The sequence below is a fragment of the Apus apus genome, chromosome 5 (genome assembly GCF_020740795.1).
Source record: "Apus apus isolate bApuApu2 chromosome 5, bApuApu2.pri.cur, whole genome shotgun sequence".
Lineage (NCBI taxonomy): Eukaryota > Metazoa > Chordata > Aves > Apodiformes > Apodidae > Apus > Apus apus.
The window spans coordinates 55464786-55481464 of NC_067286.1; the positions used below are offsets into that span (position 1 = coordinate 55464786).

At 47.8% G+C, this 16679-nt stretch overlaps 1 protein-coding gene across 1 annotated transcript in view; it reads right to left on the reverse strand.

The window, feature by feature from the left end:
* Positions 1-3997: 3997 nt before the first annotated feature.
* LOC127385782 (uncharacterized) overlaps positions 3998-16679 on the reverse strand; it is a 50084-nt gene continuing 37402 nt past the window's right edge. Inside the window, exons 8-13 of the mRNA XM_051621892.1 lie at positions 15967-16099; positions 14642-14752; positions 12983-13138; positions 9824-9945; positions 7962-8147; positions 3998-6108 (exon numbers count right to left, since the gene is read on the reverse strand). Coding sequence (XP_051477852.1) covers positions 7967-8147; positions 9824-9945; positions 12983-13138; positions 14642-14752; positions 15967-16099 — 703 coding nt within the window. The 3' untranslated portion in view covers positions 3998-6108; positions 7962-7966. The remainder of the gene's footprint in view (positions 6109-7961; positions 8148-9823; positions 9946-12982; positions 13139-14641; positions 14753-15966; positions 16100-16679) is intronic.

Genomic DNA, 16679 nt, shown 5'->3' on the forward strand with positions numbered 1-16679 from the left:
AGACAAGAGTGCCCTGCCTGGGGTCACCATGGCCCAGAGCTGCACACACAGATGGGCACATCCACCCGAACAAGGCCAATCCTGGTGTGTTGTCATCCATGCAAGAAGGCTGGGGCCACTGACATATGTGGCAGGATTGCAAAATGCAGGTTTGAGCTATGCCAAAGCTTCCTCCCCTCTGAGCTTTTTACATGGGTGCTTCAGGCCAAGCAGAGCACAGCCCTCAGCCTGGGCACAGAAATGTTCCTCCCCACCCCAGAGCTTTAACAAAGAGCACAGCTTTAGAAAAGACAGTGGCTACCCAAGCTCCTTCCTGGGCTGCAACACCTCAGCATGGGCTCTTCCTTGCCTTGGCCAGATCCAGCTCTCCCCCCGAAAGTTTGGCTCGTGCTGGATGGATCTCCAGCTGACACCCACAGAACCTGGCCAGTAGCAAGTAAAATGGGCCACGGACCACGTGGCAGCATCAGCATGAGCTACAGCTACTGTCTGGGAATGGAGATTCAGATCTTTCTCAGCAGTGGGCAGTCTGGAGAGGAATAAAATGACATCATTTGGCATAGCACAAGCCTATTTTGTTAGGCACAAAAGATCAGTGTGGAAAAGTTCAGAGGGTATAACCCAGCGAAGGAAAAAATCTGATACTTATCTCTGAACCATGACTTGCTTTACATTTTTTCCAAAACCTGCAAAGATATAGGATATAACAAACTCCTCCAGACTGCTCCTGCACAATTCCTTGCAAGTAACTCTGTCCCAGCCTTGAAACATAGGGATTTTCCCAGCAACTTCTTTAAACCCAGTCCATTTTTTGTAACTACTGGCAGCCTGGCACCCCTTTCAGAGCAGCCCATCTGGGCAATACGCGATGGTCCCTGCAGAGGCTGCGTGAGGCAGGGTGGGCAGGGCAGGCAGCACCGCACCCCACGCTCTCCCTGACGCTGCAGCACCCAAACTCCCAGCGAGGAACCAGCTCTTCCTGGCAAGGGGGGCTGCTCGAGGGGGAGTAGCTGGGAACCGGCTGAGAAGACAAGTCTGGGATATCAGTAGGAGACGGGAGTTAGGTGTGGAGCTGGCACCTGGAGCTTGGAGAGAAGTAACTGCCCCAGAGTCCCAGAGAAGGGAAGAGGAGAAGCAAAGCCCTGCAGAACTATGTATTTTGGCTGTCACAGAAGTGGAGTGTACCGCTAGAGCCAATGTGATGGAGGTGGTGGGGAGGCACCTAGCGGGGAGGGCAGGAACTCATCTTCTGGTGTCAATATGGCCTTAGGTCAGCTTAAGCCAACCAAAACCTTATCCTAAAGTCTTTGATTGCTACAGAGACCCCAGATGCTGTGGAGAGGGAAGAAACCAGTCCCTGTGGTCCTAGCTCTGCAGTACTGCCTCTTGACCTCTCTGTGCATTCACAAGTTGTAGGTACTTTTATAAAACATAGGACACATCCTGGCACTTCTCTTAATCACTCTCTTTTGCATCTTCCCCCGAAACTGCCACTTATTTGGCTGCCAAATGCTCCGTGCCTCTCCATTTACACCAGGATTCCCAAATTTTTGTTTTCCTGCAAGTCTCACACCCTGCTAAGGTGCTGTGAGCAAAGAAGCTGTCCACCTCCCTGTACATCCCATAATAGTGATACAAATAATAGATATAAAAGAGACAGAGCCCTTTCCGTGTCCCAGTGCCACTAGATGGCACCAGGTGTGCACCCTTCCGAGCCTGGACTGTCTTCAAGGCCACTGGGGAAAACTCAGGGGACCCAGCCCAGGCCTTGGTGCAGAGCAGGAGACCTCAGCACATGCCGGTGCTTCCTCCTCCTTCCCGCAGGGACCGTGGGGTGCTGGTGTAAAGGCAGACATTTAAGCCTTAAAATTAAGGCAAATGGTTTCAGCGACGTGCTGGGAAGTTTCCCTATGGGGGAATTACCTCAAGGGGCTTTTGCCGTGCTGCTGATCCCACGCTCTGTCCCATGCCCACCTGTGGGTTGGGCACTGCTCCCCAGCCAGGTGCCGGCAGAGCTCAGGCTGGAGGGGAAAGCCTCAGAGGCACCTGCAAGTTATTCCAGTTACTATTGGAATCAATGTATGGGTTTCTCAGCATCAACAGGCTGTTCTTGGAAGGAAAGAGGAAAGGGACCAAAACACAGCTTTCTATATAATTTTGCAATCAGCAAGTGGTTTGCCCTCTCTGAGGTCTCACAGGCTTAGCAATAGTTCTTATGCACATGTGCTTTCCAGGAGAAGTCACCATGTCCCACTTCCTCAGGATTACCTGTTTTTACTGTGTCCAGTTCTGGGGTTGCTAGTTCAAGAGGGACAGGGACTTACTTGAGAGAATCCAACACAGGGCTATGAGGATGATTTAGGGACTGGAACAGCTGTCTTATGAGGAAAGGCTGAGAGAACTGGGGCTGTTTAGTCTGGAGAAGAGAAGACTGAGAGGGGATCTTATTAATATCTATAAATATCTGAAGGGTGGGTGTCAAAAAGGAGGGGCCAGTCTCTTTTCAGTCATGCCCTGTGACAGGACAAGGGGCAATGAATGCAAACTAGAGCACAGGAAGTTCCACCTCAACACGAGGTGTTACAGACGGTTTTAGAGCACTGAAACAAGGCTGCCCAGAGAGTTTGTGGAGTCTCCTTCTCTGGAGACTTTCAAGACTCAACTGGATGCTTTTCTGAGTGACCTGCCCTAGATTCTGTGGTGGTCCTGCTCAGGCAGGATGTTGGACTTGATGATCTCCAGTGGTCCCTTCCAGCCCCTAACATACTGTGATTCTGTGATTCACCATTAAGTCCTCCCTTCACTGTCATATATCCTTGGCAAAGCCACTAAATAAACTGGGGAAGCACAGGTGGCACCTCAGCAAATGTCAGGTCTTTCCTTAGACCTTGCAGCATAATTAAGGAGCATCTGGTTTCCACTGTCTTCGACACTGAGCACTGAAGGTGACCCTCTGAGACAGGAGCTCAAATGACAGAAGTGGCTGGCAAGGCTCTTCAGCACACATCTCTTCAAAGTGACCAGCCAAACCCTGGCCCTGAGCAGTGTGATGGACATGGGTGACAAACTATTGCTCACCACACAACTCCTCAGACCAGCACAGAGCCAGAGAGGCAAGGGATAGAAAGCAGCTTCCGAAAAAGCCAGCACATCAAACCACCAGGAGTGGTGTGTAACTCCCTGCTGCCCACGTCCCCCAGGCTGGCACGTCCAGGTGGTGGGTGAGCACAGCAGTGAGGTGACCCTGGCACCAAGGGGATCCCTATGAAACCTCAGGTGCAGAGCGAGTGGGAGAGGGTCTTTGTGCAGGGAGTCTCTGGGTGCTAAGTTCCAAGTGATTCTGTCCTGCTCGTGAAAGTGGAGCTGCTGTGGGGGCTGCTGAACACGAGTGCAAGTGGGAGATGCTCATTGCAACTCCACGATGGCTCCGGCACACCGATGGCAATGAGAGTGCTGTCCTTGCCTGCATCTGAGGCCACAAGATAATCCTGAGGATGGATGCTGAGTGTGACCCTCCTTCCCAGCCCTCCACAGAGAGCAGCACAAATCCCACACAAGCTCTTTAACTCTGGCCTAGGGTAAAGGCTAGAAAGAAGGAGTCTGGGTCAGTTGAGAAGGTCAGGACACATGGCAAAATGGACTAAAATCCCACTCCCTGAAGAACCCAAGAAGGGAAATCCCTCATCCTCTTTCCCCACAGACTCCTCTCCCCTCCTTGACTGCCCCAAATAGCCCCTAGTAGTGACCCAGCATCCCACCTGCTGCCACCTTCCCTCTTGGGGAGCCACCAGGAGCCTCTCCACACACCATCTGCTCTCTCCAGGCTATTTGCAGGTGGCCAAGGACATCCCTCCCACACCATCTGCCTCCACACCAGGCAGCCTCTCATCATCATCCCCCTATCCCCACCCCAGCCAACATCCCCAGGCCTTTTGGCTCCAGAAAATCCCACACATGCCACCAGCACTAAACTTCATGGACAAATCAAAGTCTTTATTTGCCCTGTCCATGAGTGGATGCTCTGCATCAGGTGGAGAAACTTGACACTAAGAAACCTTGTTGAAAGTGCCGCTTGTCCATGGACACACACAGAGCAGGAGGTGCTGCCTCTCCCTGTCTGCCCAGTGATGACAGTCATAGCAGTAGCCGTGATGGTGTAGGGTTTGCCCTCAGCCACCTCATCTGCAGCACCAAGCCTGGTGCCCCCCATAGCTCCCAGATGCTGCTTGTGAGCAGAATACACCCTTGTCTGACTCCAAATGTCAAATGGCAGAGTCACACACTGCCATCAACTGTACATGGCAAGAGCCACCCACATGCTGTGGATTTATTTTTAGCCTGGTCATGACGGAAATGTCAGAGGGGCTTTTACTTGCTTTCTCCAGGATGCTCACTGCTTGATGTCCCCATCAGCAGAGACCCTGCTGTTGCAGTCAGGGCCATCATCCCTTCCTGCCCTTGAAGAAAACGTGCAATTACGTGGGAGGGGAGGGTGACTGGCAGGGCTGTCACCCTTTGGAGGGCAGGCATCCACCCAGCCCCACAGCCCGACCTCTGAGGCTGCAGCTCCGCGGGTTTCCCCCAGCCTTCCCACATCCCAGAAAAGGTCTCACTGAAGCTGCAGTGGACAGCTATGAAGTGCAAGGGACACAGGAGCTGGACCTTTGAAGTAGTCATGTGGTCAGGCGGGGCAGGCAGGCCACAGGACATTCTCACTGCCCTTTAGTAATGCAAGAGATGGAGTTTATTGATGGCGAGGTCTCACGATGCCCTGAAAGCCCATGGAGGACTCCCTGGAGATGGAGCAGCCTGTTCCTTCCCACTTCTCTGCCACTCACTCCATGCTCAGTGCTGTGCCAGGAGTAAAGCTCATGGCAACTATAAACCTGCCCTGGCTCCTGTCAAGCTCTCAAGACCCTATCTGCAGGAAGGGCCCTGAGTGCACAAGCTGCCTGTGGGCCAGGATACCCACACCCCTGGGGTGAAGGCACAGCACCACACAGCATGGCAGCACCCACCCAGCTCTGCGCCTTCCCAGGGTCCCCAGCTTCACACACACACAGGTTATGCACAAGTTTGCCCCTTTTCCTGTTAGAGAAGCAGATTTGAGGGGGAATAGCCACTCAGAAAAGCATTGGCACGTCTGAGGTAGCAGGATTTTTTTTTGCTCGCTTACACATCCAGAGAGGAGCTGCAATGGCCTATATTAACACATTAGCAAAGAAGGGCCTTGAACCAAATCCAACTCGGAGGTTGTGACCAGTCCATAGATAACTGGGAAGAAAATCAGTCGGAACTGCCTATTTACATCTGAAAACAGCACAGACCTTGCCCAGAGGCTGGGACAAACAGCTCCTTTCACTGCCTGCTTCCCATGAGGCTTTCTCCTCCCTCTCCAAGAGGAAATTTCCAATAACTGAGGTATAAAAATGAATGCAAGACTCTGCTCCACAGCCAGCTGTAAAGTTCATATGGGAAGAGCTTCCTGTCCCACAGCCAGTGCCACAGCAGTTTGCCCCCAAAGCTGGTCACAGCCTCTGTATCTGGGGAACAAGGGGAGAGGAAGCTCTGTCTGTATGCCCTCCTGATGCAAGTCTGGCTTCAGGGGGGGTGGATCGTGGTGCCCAAACCCTTAGGCACCACTGGCACCATAGTATTCCATAACGGAGGGTCTTGGGTCCCTTGGAGAGGTGGTGTTGCCACGTCATCTGCTAGGACACTCTGTGGTGAAGCAGTCCATGGTTTCACAGGAGATTGCATGAAACAAGGGATGGAAAGAGAACTTTGGTGAGGGGGTACCTTTCTCCTCCTCCACACACCACCATGCCAGATCCTGGGAAGAACCACCAGGACTCAGGTAACTGGCAATCTCCAGTAAATTTTGAAGGAATATCTTTTTGCCATATCCTACTCATCTTCTGCCTAGAATTTGCATAGAAGATTAGGATTTGAGCCACATGATTTTTCTGCAAAAGTGCAGGAGTCGTGTCTTTCATAACTGTCAGGCTTCTCCATGCATCCAGCTGTGCAGGTCCCTGAAGCTTTCAAGAAGCTGTGATTGCAGATGCTGCCATGTGGGAGAGCTGCCTCATGTTTCTCACAGGAGGCCTGAGGGAAAGCGAGAAAAAAGCTGGGCAATTAAATAGAACTTGTCAGAACACGTGCAAGAGTCAAACAGCAAAAATATCCCTCCTATGCACAGACCCTTGCATGAAGCTGTATTGACATTTACCTGCTGAAAATTTCCAGTTCCTGGGCTACTCTGGATAAGGCAGTGGGCCCACAGCCATGGGCAGCAACCCTGCTGCTCCCCACCCACTCTAGCCAAACCTGCTTGCTCCTCTTCTGGGAAGTCATTTCATGCTAACATGACGCAACCAAAGCTGCTACTTTTTCAAAGTCCTCCCAGCTCCTCATACAGAAGGGAGAAATAAATACAACTGCCACATTCCTGGCTGGGAGAAAGCAGGTGATTCCAGGTGTACCTGCAGGTCACATCCCAGTGTGTGGCAGCAAAATCACAGGGCTGGGATGAAGGAGGAAGGTGACCTTCCTTTGAGCACATCCCAACACTGATTTCACTGTTCCTGCTACCCCTGAGCTCAGGTGAGACTACCCATCTGTGCTGCACACATGCACTGCAGGCACAGCCAGGCCTTCCAGGATTTGGGAGCCTATTTACCCAGGGGACTTCAGCAAATAGGAGATTAAGTGACTTATGGTGTTTTAAAAGTATGTTCCTGAATATCTTTTCTAAAGCAAAGTCATGGGTAATTCTTTTAAAGAAGGATATAAAAGTAGGTGGCTGATAGGCAGTTCATCAGAATCAGTTTTCATTATGAAGGAAAAAGCTTGTGTGCTTATTAATTGTTTCTCTAATTGCTTTTTCTCCCTGTGAACAGGGTAGCCTACTGGCTGCTTGTGCCTGGAGGCCCCAGGTCAGAACCCTGCGTAACTCATCCCTGATCTGCTAACATGGGGAACTATAAATAAATGGTGACACGGGAGAGCAGAGGAGGAGGTGGAAAAGGACTGTGCTTCTCAACCTGAGACACTCAGTCTAGCCAGCTTATCTGACAGAAGGTGACTGATGACAATCTGTAAATACTAACAGAGGGAGACTGTTTCTGATAGCTGAGGGATCTTGCCTGGCAAAGATAAAACAAAATTCTCTGTCTCTGAGCTGGACAAATTCAGACTAGAAAGAAGTTGCAGATTACTGAAAGTGAAGTAAACAGCTGCATGTTCTCCACTAAGTAGTATTTTTAAACCATGACCTGCTTAGTTTCAAGATCTGCTGCAGCTTACCCCCAAAAATCCCCAAACTGCAACTGTGAAGAAATCACTTGGGAAACTGAAAGGAAACTGCTGGTGCTCCAGACAAGCCCTGGCAATTCATGGCAAGAGGATTTAAGATAATACAGTGACAGTTACCCCTCTTTTATCCCCACTCCCTTCCACCACCGGACACTGCTGCTGGCACAGAGGGGCCACACTCACCTCTGGTACCTGCGGCACAGCACTGTCACCTGGGCAGGACTGAGCCTGGAGAGGAGCAGCAGTGGGGCTGACATATCCCTCCCCTCTGCTCCAGGAAAGCAGAGGAACAATGGAGCAGAAAATCAGTCAACATGTCCTGCCAGGATGAAGCAGCACTTGCCCAGGAGACTTGCCCATGCACACATGGTAAGAGCTGAGAGGGAGGGGATGCTATGGAGCAGCAGCTGCAGGGACACACAGATGGACAAGGAACAAGAGCCCCATCTTCTCCTTTGTCCCTGCTGTAATGTCAGTCAGGCACCCTGCACTGCCTCCAACACCATGCTTCATAATGTGGAAATTTGCAGGCCTAGAGAGGGAAGTAAAACTGGCCTTACACAGCAATGAGGAACTTGGGGAGGTGATGCTGCAGCCATATGCCTGTGCAGGTACCATTCAAGCATGTTCACACACACACCTACCTTAGCTAACAGCACAGGCAGCCACAGAGTCCATATTTTCTAGGTTTTACTTCTATATCTGCAAAAAGCAAGTTTTCTTCTGTTTCTGATTCCCTGCAGTTATCATGAAATGCCTTCAAGAGAGCAGCTCGATCTCCTCGGCTGAGCGAGTCTTTCAAATCCAGCACTGCACTCAGATGTTCCTTCCTTTCCAAAAGGATATGAGAGCAGGTCAGTGAAAGAGTCAAGGACAAAAGCTTGTTTCCTATCAGGCAGTTTTGCTGGACCAGACCAAAGAATGGAAGCTGCTGAGCTGCTTTTTGACACCCTCTGGTCACCTAACAAGGAGGAGGCTGCATCACAGGATTTGTGTGGGGTATGGATGAGCTCATGAGTCCTGAGTACAGTGAACACAGCATTCCAATGAAACCGTGGAAACCTTCACCTCAGCTTTCTCCTAGAAAAAGATCTGTATGCACCATAATAGGTTTGGGGTAACTCTGCACTTGACCATTTGGAAGCATTTTTAATCTTTTCTTCCCTCAAATGGAGCTACTTCTTGTTCAACTGGAGGGCTAGAGGCATTTTGTTGTACCCAGCATTGCTCCTCTGAGTGGGGACACAACTTAGTCTGACAAACAAACAGGGCAAACGTATCCAAGCCAAACAGTTTTAAACACATAGGAATCTGCTGAAATCAAGAACAGTTCATCTACTCACACCAGGATGACCTCCTTTGAGGTCTGGATCAAAATCATATCCTTCTGAGTACCTTCTATGCACACTTCTGATACTATATATATACATACAGCAACATATAAATACAGATCTATAGTGACGTATAAATAGACCACTATTTATATATCTCTGTTTATGTATTAAGAGAATAACAATTGCCATGCTGTATTAAATAATCAGCTTTTTAGCTCAAAAGCATCTTCAAAAGTAGTAAATGCTTATGAAAATAATATAGAGACCAGACAAAGCATAACATGGTCTCTCTTCACTTTTTTGTTGTTGTTGTTTTTGTTTGGTTTGTTGGAGTTTTTTTTGTTTCTGGCAGTTTGCAGTTTAGAGACTCCCTTCACTGGGGGCTATATCATGACTGTCATGTTGACTAGGCACTGAAATAACTAACACAAATTGTCTGCTCCCCATCTGAAGCTATTCACCCTTTCGGCCTTCACAGCATCCCATGACAGAGCTCTACTCTGTAATCATGTTAACTTGGAAAACACAGTCACTAGTACAAGACATCAGAACAAGAGACGGATGTAATAAACCATAGACTTTGAAACAAATGCAGTTAGCTAAGGTCTCATCTTCCTATTAAACACTGGGTTTCATTTCTATTAACAGAATGTGACACCTGTGACATCCATCTGTGACAGATGGAAGTGTATGTTTTTGCTGAATACACCTAGAATTTTGTGGAAATAGTTACACCTAGAAAAGGACTGGTGAAGTATTAAAGCCCAAAGTCAAGTGTTTAGAAGTTATTAAATGCCTGAATTAAGGATGTTCTTGAAACCTACATTTGACACATATGTGGCTGTCCTGTAAAATGCACCAGTGCACCCTGTAAATTGTCCATTCAGGCAGCATTTTTCCACAGCATTCCTGCTTTGATGACAGCCATTGCATCCACCCTTTACCTTTACAGAAGGACAACTTAACTCCACTGGTTAATGTCTGGCAAAGCTACAAATCATATTAATCATCATCTGTGAATCAGCAGCACTGAGTGCATTCAAAGGCAAGCATTGTGCCTGGCCCAGCATGCTGCAAAAAGAAAGTATTGCAGGACTGATACTGCTATGGGTCTTCTGGTGACAAGTAATCACATAAGAAACTACAGAAGTCAAACCAAGAAAAAACCTTACCTTAGATCAGGAAATTCTTTGAGAACAGGCAGAAGGGCTATTTTCATCCCCTCAGCATCAGAAGTTTGAATAAGTTCTAAAATTGCTTTTATAGGATCCTTGAGGGGACTAGCTGAGGGACCCTGGGGAGAGAAGCAGAGGTGTGTTCAGGGCAAGGGAAGCAGCACACAATGTTAAGAGCTGGACTCAGACTGGGGATCTGTGTTGTTAGGAGCTTTGCAGGACTGCCTGCGCATGTATAGAGGTCCATCTCCAGGGTAGGAGAAAAGAAACTGAGGTGTAACCACAGACTGTGTCCAGGGTGACTGGGGGACAGCAGCACAAAATCCCCTCCTGCATTTCCTTTAGGAAAGCAGGCAAAGGTAGGTCATTTTCCCTTACCTCCCCTGTACTCCAAGACCATTTTGCCCTTTGGGAAGTTTGTTTCCTTCAAGAGGTAAGCACAGCCCTCTACCTATGTGAAAACAAGCTCTGTTGGCCAACATGTGACAGTATTTCTGCTGCCCTGGAGCAAGCCCAGGGACAGCAAAGTGACCTTGGGGAGAGGGTGAGGGGACACAGGTCCTCCAACTGAAAAACAGAAAATATGGGAAGCAGGCTGGGCACTGTAAAAGATATTATTACATAGTTGGTAGATTCCAGCAGCTCCCTCTAAACTGAAGCACACAGAAGAAATATGCATCAAGAAACACACAGCAATTTTAGCAAAGCTGGAGGAAGCAGAATGCAGATGAACTGCCAAGAGAGAGCTTCAGGTCTGGCTCACATTTTTCATCAGTGCAGTAACACGATTAAATTGCTTCTCTGAATTATTGATGCCATCACGTCAACAGGGACTCTGTGACAAAGCAAACCTGGAGAACAGGCTGCCAAACTGGGGCGAGAGAAGCCCAGGTTCCCCAGATCTCCACGGGGCATTAGGAACAGCAGGCTGCATTCTCAGTGTGGCTTACCTCTGCATTGAATATAAATTAAAAATAATCATAATACTTGAAGACAGCTTTCTCTCTCTTCCTCTGCACTGCAGACACACAGCATGTCTAGCCATGCACAATGCACAAGCTGTACTCAGCTCCCGAGGCACCAAGACTGTACAGCTTCATACTTGGCAAGCTCACTATTACAAAATGTTAATTAATTTGAAGGTGTCAGATTTAGTTAAGTGCTATATAGGACAGGCAAGGTCAGAGGTAAGCAGCCTGCAGTGCACAAGGACAAAAAAGAGGTATCTTGTCAGCAGTGCTTAAGTGCCTGTGACACACACTGCTCTTGGGAGGGAAGCAAAGTATTTCCTAAAGTGTTTTGAGGAAGGAGGGGAAGGAAAAGCCTGAAGAGAGGGCAGAGCAGGGCAGGGAGCAGGTGCAGCCTGTGCAGCAACTGCACAATAAATGTAGTCTGCAGCAGAGTACATATTTTGCATGCATAACCATGTACCTCATCTGCCTGAGGATCAGGCTGTCCACTGCAAACCACTTATGCATTTCCTCCCCATGGGTTTTGGTGCTCCCTCACCATGTAAGAAAGTGAACAGAGTGGAGACACAAGGAAACAGTGCTAGCCAGATGCAGACTTTTTTTCACTCAGATGTAGGGTTTTAGTAGATTTCCAGTATCTCCTTTACAACATAAAGCCAGCTTTCCTTGCACAGTACATCCAAAGCTGATGCTGAGCACAGCGTTACAGGTAAAGTTCAGAGTTAAGATTAGAGAATCCTGTTCCCAGTGGCTCAGTGGCTCAGACCATTTACTCCTCTGTGATTGATCACTCCAGGAGAGGTGGGTCTTCAGCTAAAAGCACTGGCAGCTTCCAGCTTTTCACTGTGAAACTAATGCATTAATTGCAATGGGTCTGAGAGGTATTTAGAGGAGTCTACAGACAACAATTTTTATTTCATTTTATTTTTTGGTCAAAGTCAGAATTGCTGACAAATTATTTCTGGAATGGGACAGGGGGGAGGGATAGGGCAGATGGGGCTCAGCTCGTCTGGAAGAAAATAGATTTCCAGTCCCTAGCACTGAAATTCACAAGTCCTAAGAATGACTCAGAATTCGTGAAATAATTAAAACCAATAAAGTGGAGTTTTTTCTCTGCTGTGTAATTTTTGAGTCTGTTACCAGCGTGACTTTGCAGCCATTAGTGTGATGCTCAGTCCAGCCTCTTACAAAGCAGTGTGCCCAGGGGCTCTCAGCCTGCCCTTGTGGAAGAGCAGCTCCAGGGAACAGCGCGCGGCAGAGATTCTCCGATGGAGCAGCTGCAGGAGGGGCTGCTGCTGGCACTGCAGCCCTTGCCCCTGGGTGATCAAGGAACACGTGGGACAGCCTGATGGCATCCACGGATGCCGTGCATTGGACTGCCAACTACACCAGGTTACAGATTAAACAAAGAGGCCTTTTTAAGCTTCCAGAGTTGTTTGCGCAACTCAGACCTAGCGTTTTTCCGCAAGTTTTCTTCAAAGGTGTGGCTCTGCTTTTACACCTAATCTACCCCTTTTGCTAGGCTGTCCCTTTACCTCCTAATGGTGCGAGGTCCCCTACAAGAAGAACTGCTCCTCCCTACACCCATCACCAGCCACAACAGCATCAGCATGTTTCCATCCATGAGGAAATGCTGCAGCACAGGGAAGTGGCTCATGGCCATCAGCCCAGCTCTCAGGGGCTGGAAAGGGTCTGTGGGGCGGAAGGATGGAGAGGTAACAACATACACCCTGTGTCCAGGGAGGAGCAGCATATGGAGCAATCCATGGAGAAGGTGAAAATGTGGAGCAGCTGATTGGGTTCATCACCCCAAAGGCTCAAGGGAAAGCACTGGGAGGGGAACACAGCTCTTCCTCTTCTGCACACTGATGCCATGTTCCAAAGGCTTGCCTGGGGGAGCTGACAGCTTTGGATCTGTCTTACCAGCTCAGAGGAGAATGTCTCCTTCTTATTTCAGTGGCAGGAGAGCAAAACTTGCCTCCTCTAGTCACACATTTCAAAACTATAAACAAACATCTTCTGGCAGATCAGAAGGGCCCTCAGCACATCTGATTATCATTTCTGTGAAGCTGGATACCACTGTGGTAAGACCTCTTAAGCTCCTCTACTGCTTTCAGAGCCTTTTCCTCTGCTGGTACTGTTCCTGACAACAGAGAACAAAAGCATAATCATATCAAAGACTTACTAAGCACTCTTTAAAGATGGTTTGCAGCATCCTGTGATCTTCTTCTATCTTGCTGACTATCCTCCTCCTCTTCACAGAAGATGGTTTCCTGAAAGTGGTCAGAAGAGTCTGCATATATTCTGAAATGACGACGATGTGGACAGCCTTGACAAGGGCCTGTTCCAAAGCAAAGAAGCCCAAATTAACTTTCCTGTACTGAGCAAGGACCAGACCATACCTATAGGATTCTAACCAGTGTAGACACAGGATATAGTGTCCATTCAGATGGGTGTCCCATTTCTCTGCTTAAGTATCCTTTAGAATGCCTGGTCTAACACAAGGAGTACCTCCAAGCTGTATGTGGATGACATAAACATTGATGATAAGTGTGGAGATATGCAACCAAAAGCAATTGGACCAGTTAGCTGAACCAGAGGTCAGTCCCACTCCAGAGCAGCAGCAACACTTGGCTTAGTCCTAGGCTAACAAACACATTATTTAGGAACAGCTTTGACTACAGACAAACCCGATCCAGCCTCCCAGGAGCACTCCCACTAGACAGGTCCCAAAGTCATACCCTCAGGCACACAGTTGTGGCTGGGCACAAAGAAGTCTCCAAGGCATCTCTGAGCCACCCACTACCTGCTAAGAAACCCCTGTGCCAAGACCATGCTGTGCCTGGAAGGGGGAGGGAGAGCAAGAGTTTCTAAGAGGAGATGGGCTGCTGCACAGAAACCACATTTTCATTAGCAATTGAAATCAGAGCAGCTTTAGGCTGCAGTCCAAAGGTACAGGAAATCCCTAGCCCTGTCCAAAAGAGACAAAGCAAGAGACAGACAGCTCTGGCACTGCACCACACCACCAGGCTGCTGCTTGGCCCAGCACTAATGTGACATAATGTCCAGTGACAGGCTCTGAGCAACAGCAGAAAAGCTCCTCATTTTTTCTGTTTCATTACCTTTTTCCACATTTAATGTTAACTAAAATCAGCACCAACAAAGAGCCTGCAGACCTGGAAGGGTAAGAGAAATGGAGGGATGTGTGGCACAGGTAGCAGCAGCAAATCCAACTGGCATGCAAAAGAGGATGTCCCAGGTACCCATCTCACTGCCAAAGAGACAGACTCAAGGGTGTTGTTAAGATCCTAGACAAATTGTTTAGGCTACTGTAAAGGTGAAAAGACTTAGGTACTTTGTGTTGTTCACCAACCCTGGCATATTTAACTGCCTGACAGACTATGTTCTTTGGGGATCTGGACTTTTCACCTCTCTCTGTGTTCACTCTCCATCAAAGGGACACCTGTTCCTTACAACTAATGTTGAAGCACATGAGAAGCTGAGATTTACAATATAATGGCACTGGGGCAATGGTAGGATCAGAGATGGCTCAATGCTCCCACTCTGTATTTGGGAAGTACTTTCAGTTTCCACATTTCTTCACTTGTTGGTTTCTCTGATGAGATTACAAAAAGGGTCCTATGTGTCACAGTGAGGAAGACAGCCAGCTCTGTTGGATAGAGGAATTGCACTGAGACCATCAGATCTTTAAAAGCCCTTTAAACAACACACAAAATTGTAGTTTGGATTAATGATGAAATACTGTGCAATCCAGAGATTCAAAGACTAGTTTTAGTGATGTCTTAAGTAATACCTTGTTCTTACTTTCTGACTTATTTCTTACCTCATACATGTTTGTTTTTTTCTTCCCAAATGCCAAAAAGCTTTGCTTTAGGGATTCAAGGATGTTGTCAAAACCACTGTCACACTTTTTGAAGTGTTCTTTCAGTGTTCCCTGAGGAAAAGTGACAAACAGTGTCAAGGGGTGCACATGTAAAGACACCACAAAGACAAAAGACACAGATTTTTGTGCTTCTGCTCTTTCTGTTCTGGGAAACAGACTCCTCCACAAGCTGCAGCATCCTGTGCCTTCATTTCAAAGAAAAGCAAAACATAAAATAAAGAAACAATTCAAACTCAGGAAGGATGTATTAATTACTTAAGCCCAAACCTGGAAGACCTAAAGCTATAAAGAAAACAGATGGCAATAGCTGTAACCCAGACACTATTTAAAACATAAATCCATTGATAGGGAGTGCAGGAAGAGGCAGCCATTCTGTACCCTTCTGCTCCAGCATCCTACTCCTAGCATGGATAGCCACTGCCTTTTATTTAATGGGAAAGTACAAGGATCATCTGGCAGGCAGGAGATAAACTCTTTCTTTCATGATTCGAAGGCCACATTGACACAGCCAGAGAAAGACTGAAAACCTGAGCCCTAGGTCTCCTGTTCCTCCCCTGGGTTGTCCACACTCCCCGTCAGAACCACCCCCAGCTCACATTTTGACACATGGACCCATGGGACAGGCTGGCTATGAGCTCTAAAACTGCACAGTGTGGCCAGGGTTTCTTCTGCCATTTTCCTTTTGCAGCCTTCAGCATGCTTGACCGAGCTGGTGCAATGAGCCTGGAGGTGCTCAGGGGAGCTTCCCAAAGAAACACACAACACCACGTGATCTTAGGAGCCTGCAATTATGTGTTACATAGACATGGAGCCCAGGATATGAAGGTGAGTGCCTGGGCTAATAGTCTAATATTAGGAAGTGTGAGGGGAGGGGAACTTGCCCAAGGGGGATTCTGGTCAGCCTTCTCTACATCCTGACTATCCACCACAGCCTTGGGCTCTGTGAGTTATCATTGCCCCAGAAAGATGCCCAGCTGCTGGTGATGAGTACATACCAGGTGAAGTTCATCCCCTGAAATCTCAGTCCCAGGGGCACCACGTGGTACACATTTGTAGCACAACAGCAAATACTACAAACAGTGGAAATGGGATCCCAAAAAACTGGAGAAGATGAAGCTGACAATATACAGCTTCAGACAAAGCAGAGGATACTGGACCTGAAGAATAAACTATTGTTTCTCCCTTCTCAAATCAGGACATGAGAGTGAAATGTGTGCCTGCCCTAGAGCCTGGAAATACTCCAAGTTAATGAGGGTCTCCCATACCTTGACTTTAGAAGTGGTTGTCTGCAGAAAATGCTCCGTAATCTCATCTTCCATCCTGTCTAGGAATCCATTTACTTTAACATCCTGACCAGTGCTGGCACTGCACATGTATGTTAGCTTATGCCAGACAGCCCTGTTAAAAAAAAAAAAAAAAAAAAAGGAAAGTATTGATCAGATCAAATCACACTATTCTCTCTCAGACTACAACTCTTTCTACAGTAACCAAGACAACTGTCTGGGTAATTGAATGGACACATGCTCAGGTCCAGGGCTATCTCAGTGACCCACATATGTGCACCCATCTTTTGGATAGCTCCCCTTGAGATACTGCCAGAAGGACACAAAAGCTCAATGCACACAAAGGTCACCTTCACCCATCACCAGTGAGATTAGATAAGTAAAAGTTATAGTATTTTCAAAAATCTTCCATCAGAATAGACTTCAAGTCAGCAAATCCTGGTTAAAATTATCACCAGTCTGAAATCAGACATTTTACTTTCTGGAAAATTTCAGTCTATAATTTCATTCTCACTATCACTGTAAAGAATTACATAAAAGAGTCTCATAAATATTCGATCTAGGATCCAGCATCAGCAACATGCAAATATAACAAACAGAACAGCTCAACACAAGGCTCCAGTGTCAAGTAAGCACTGTGCATATGCTGGATTTGGGCTTTTTGCTGACTCTAGAGATCCTCAGCTAATTTTACA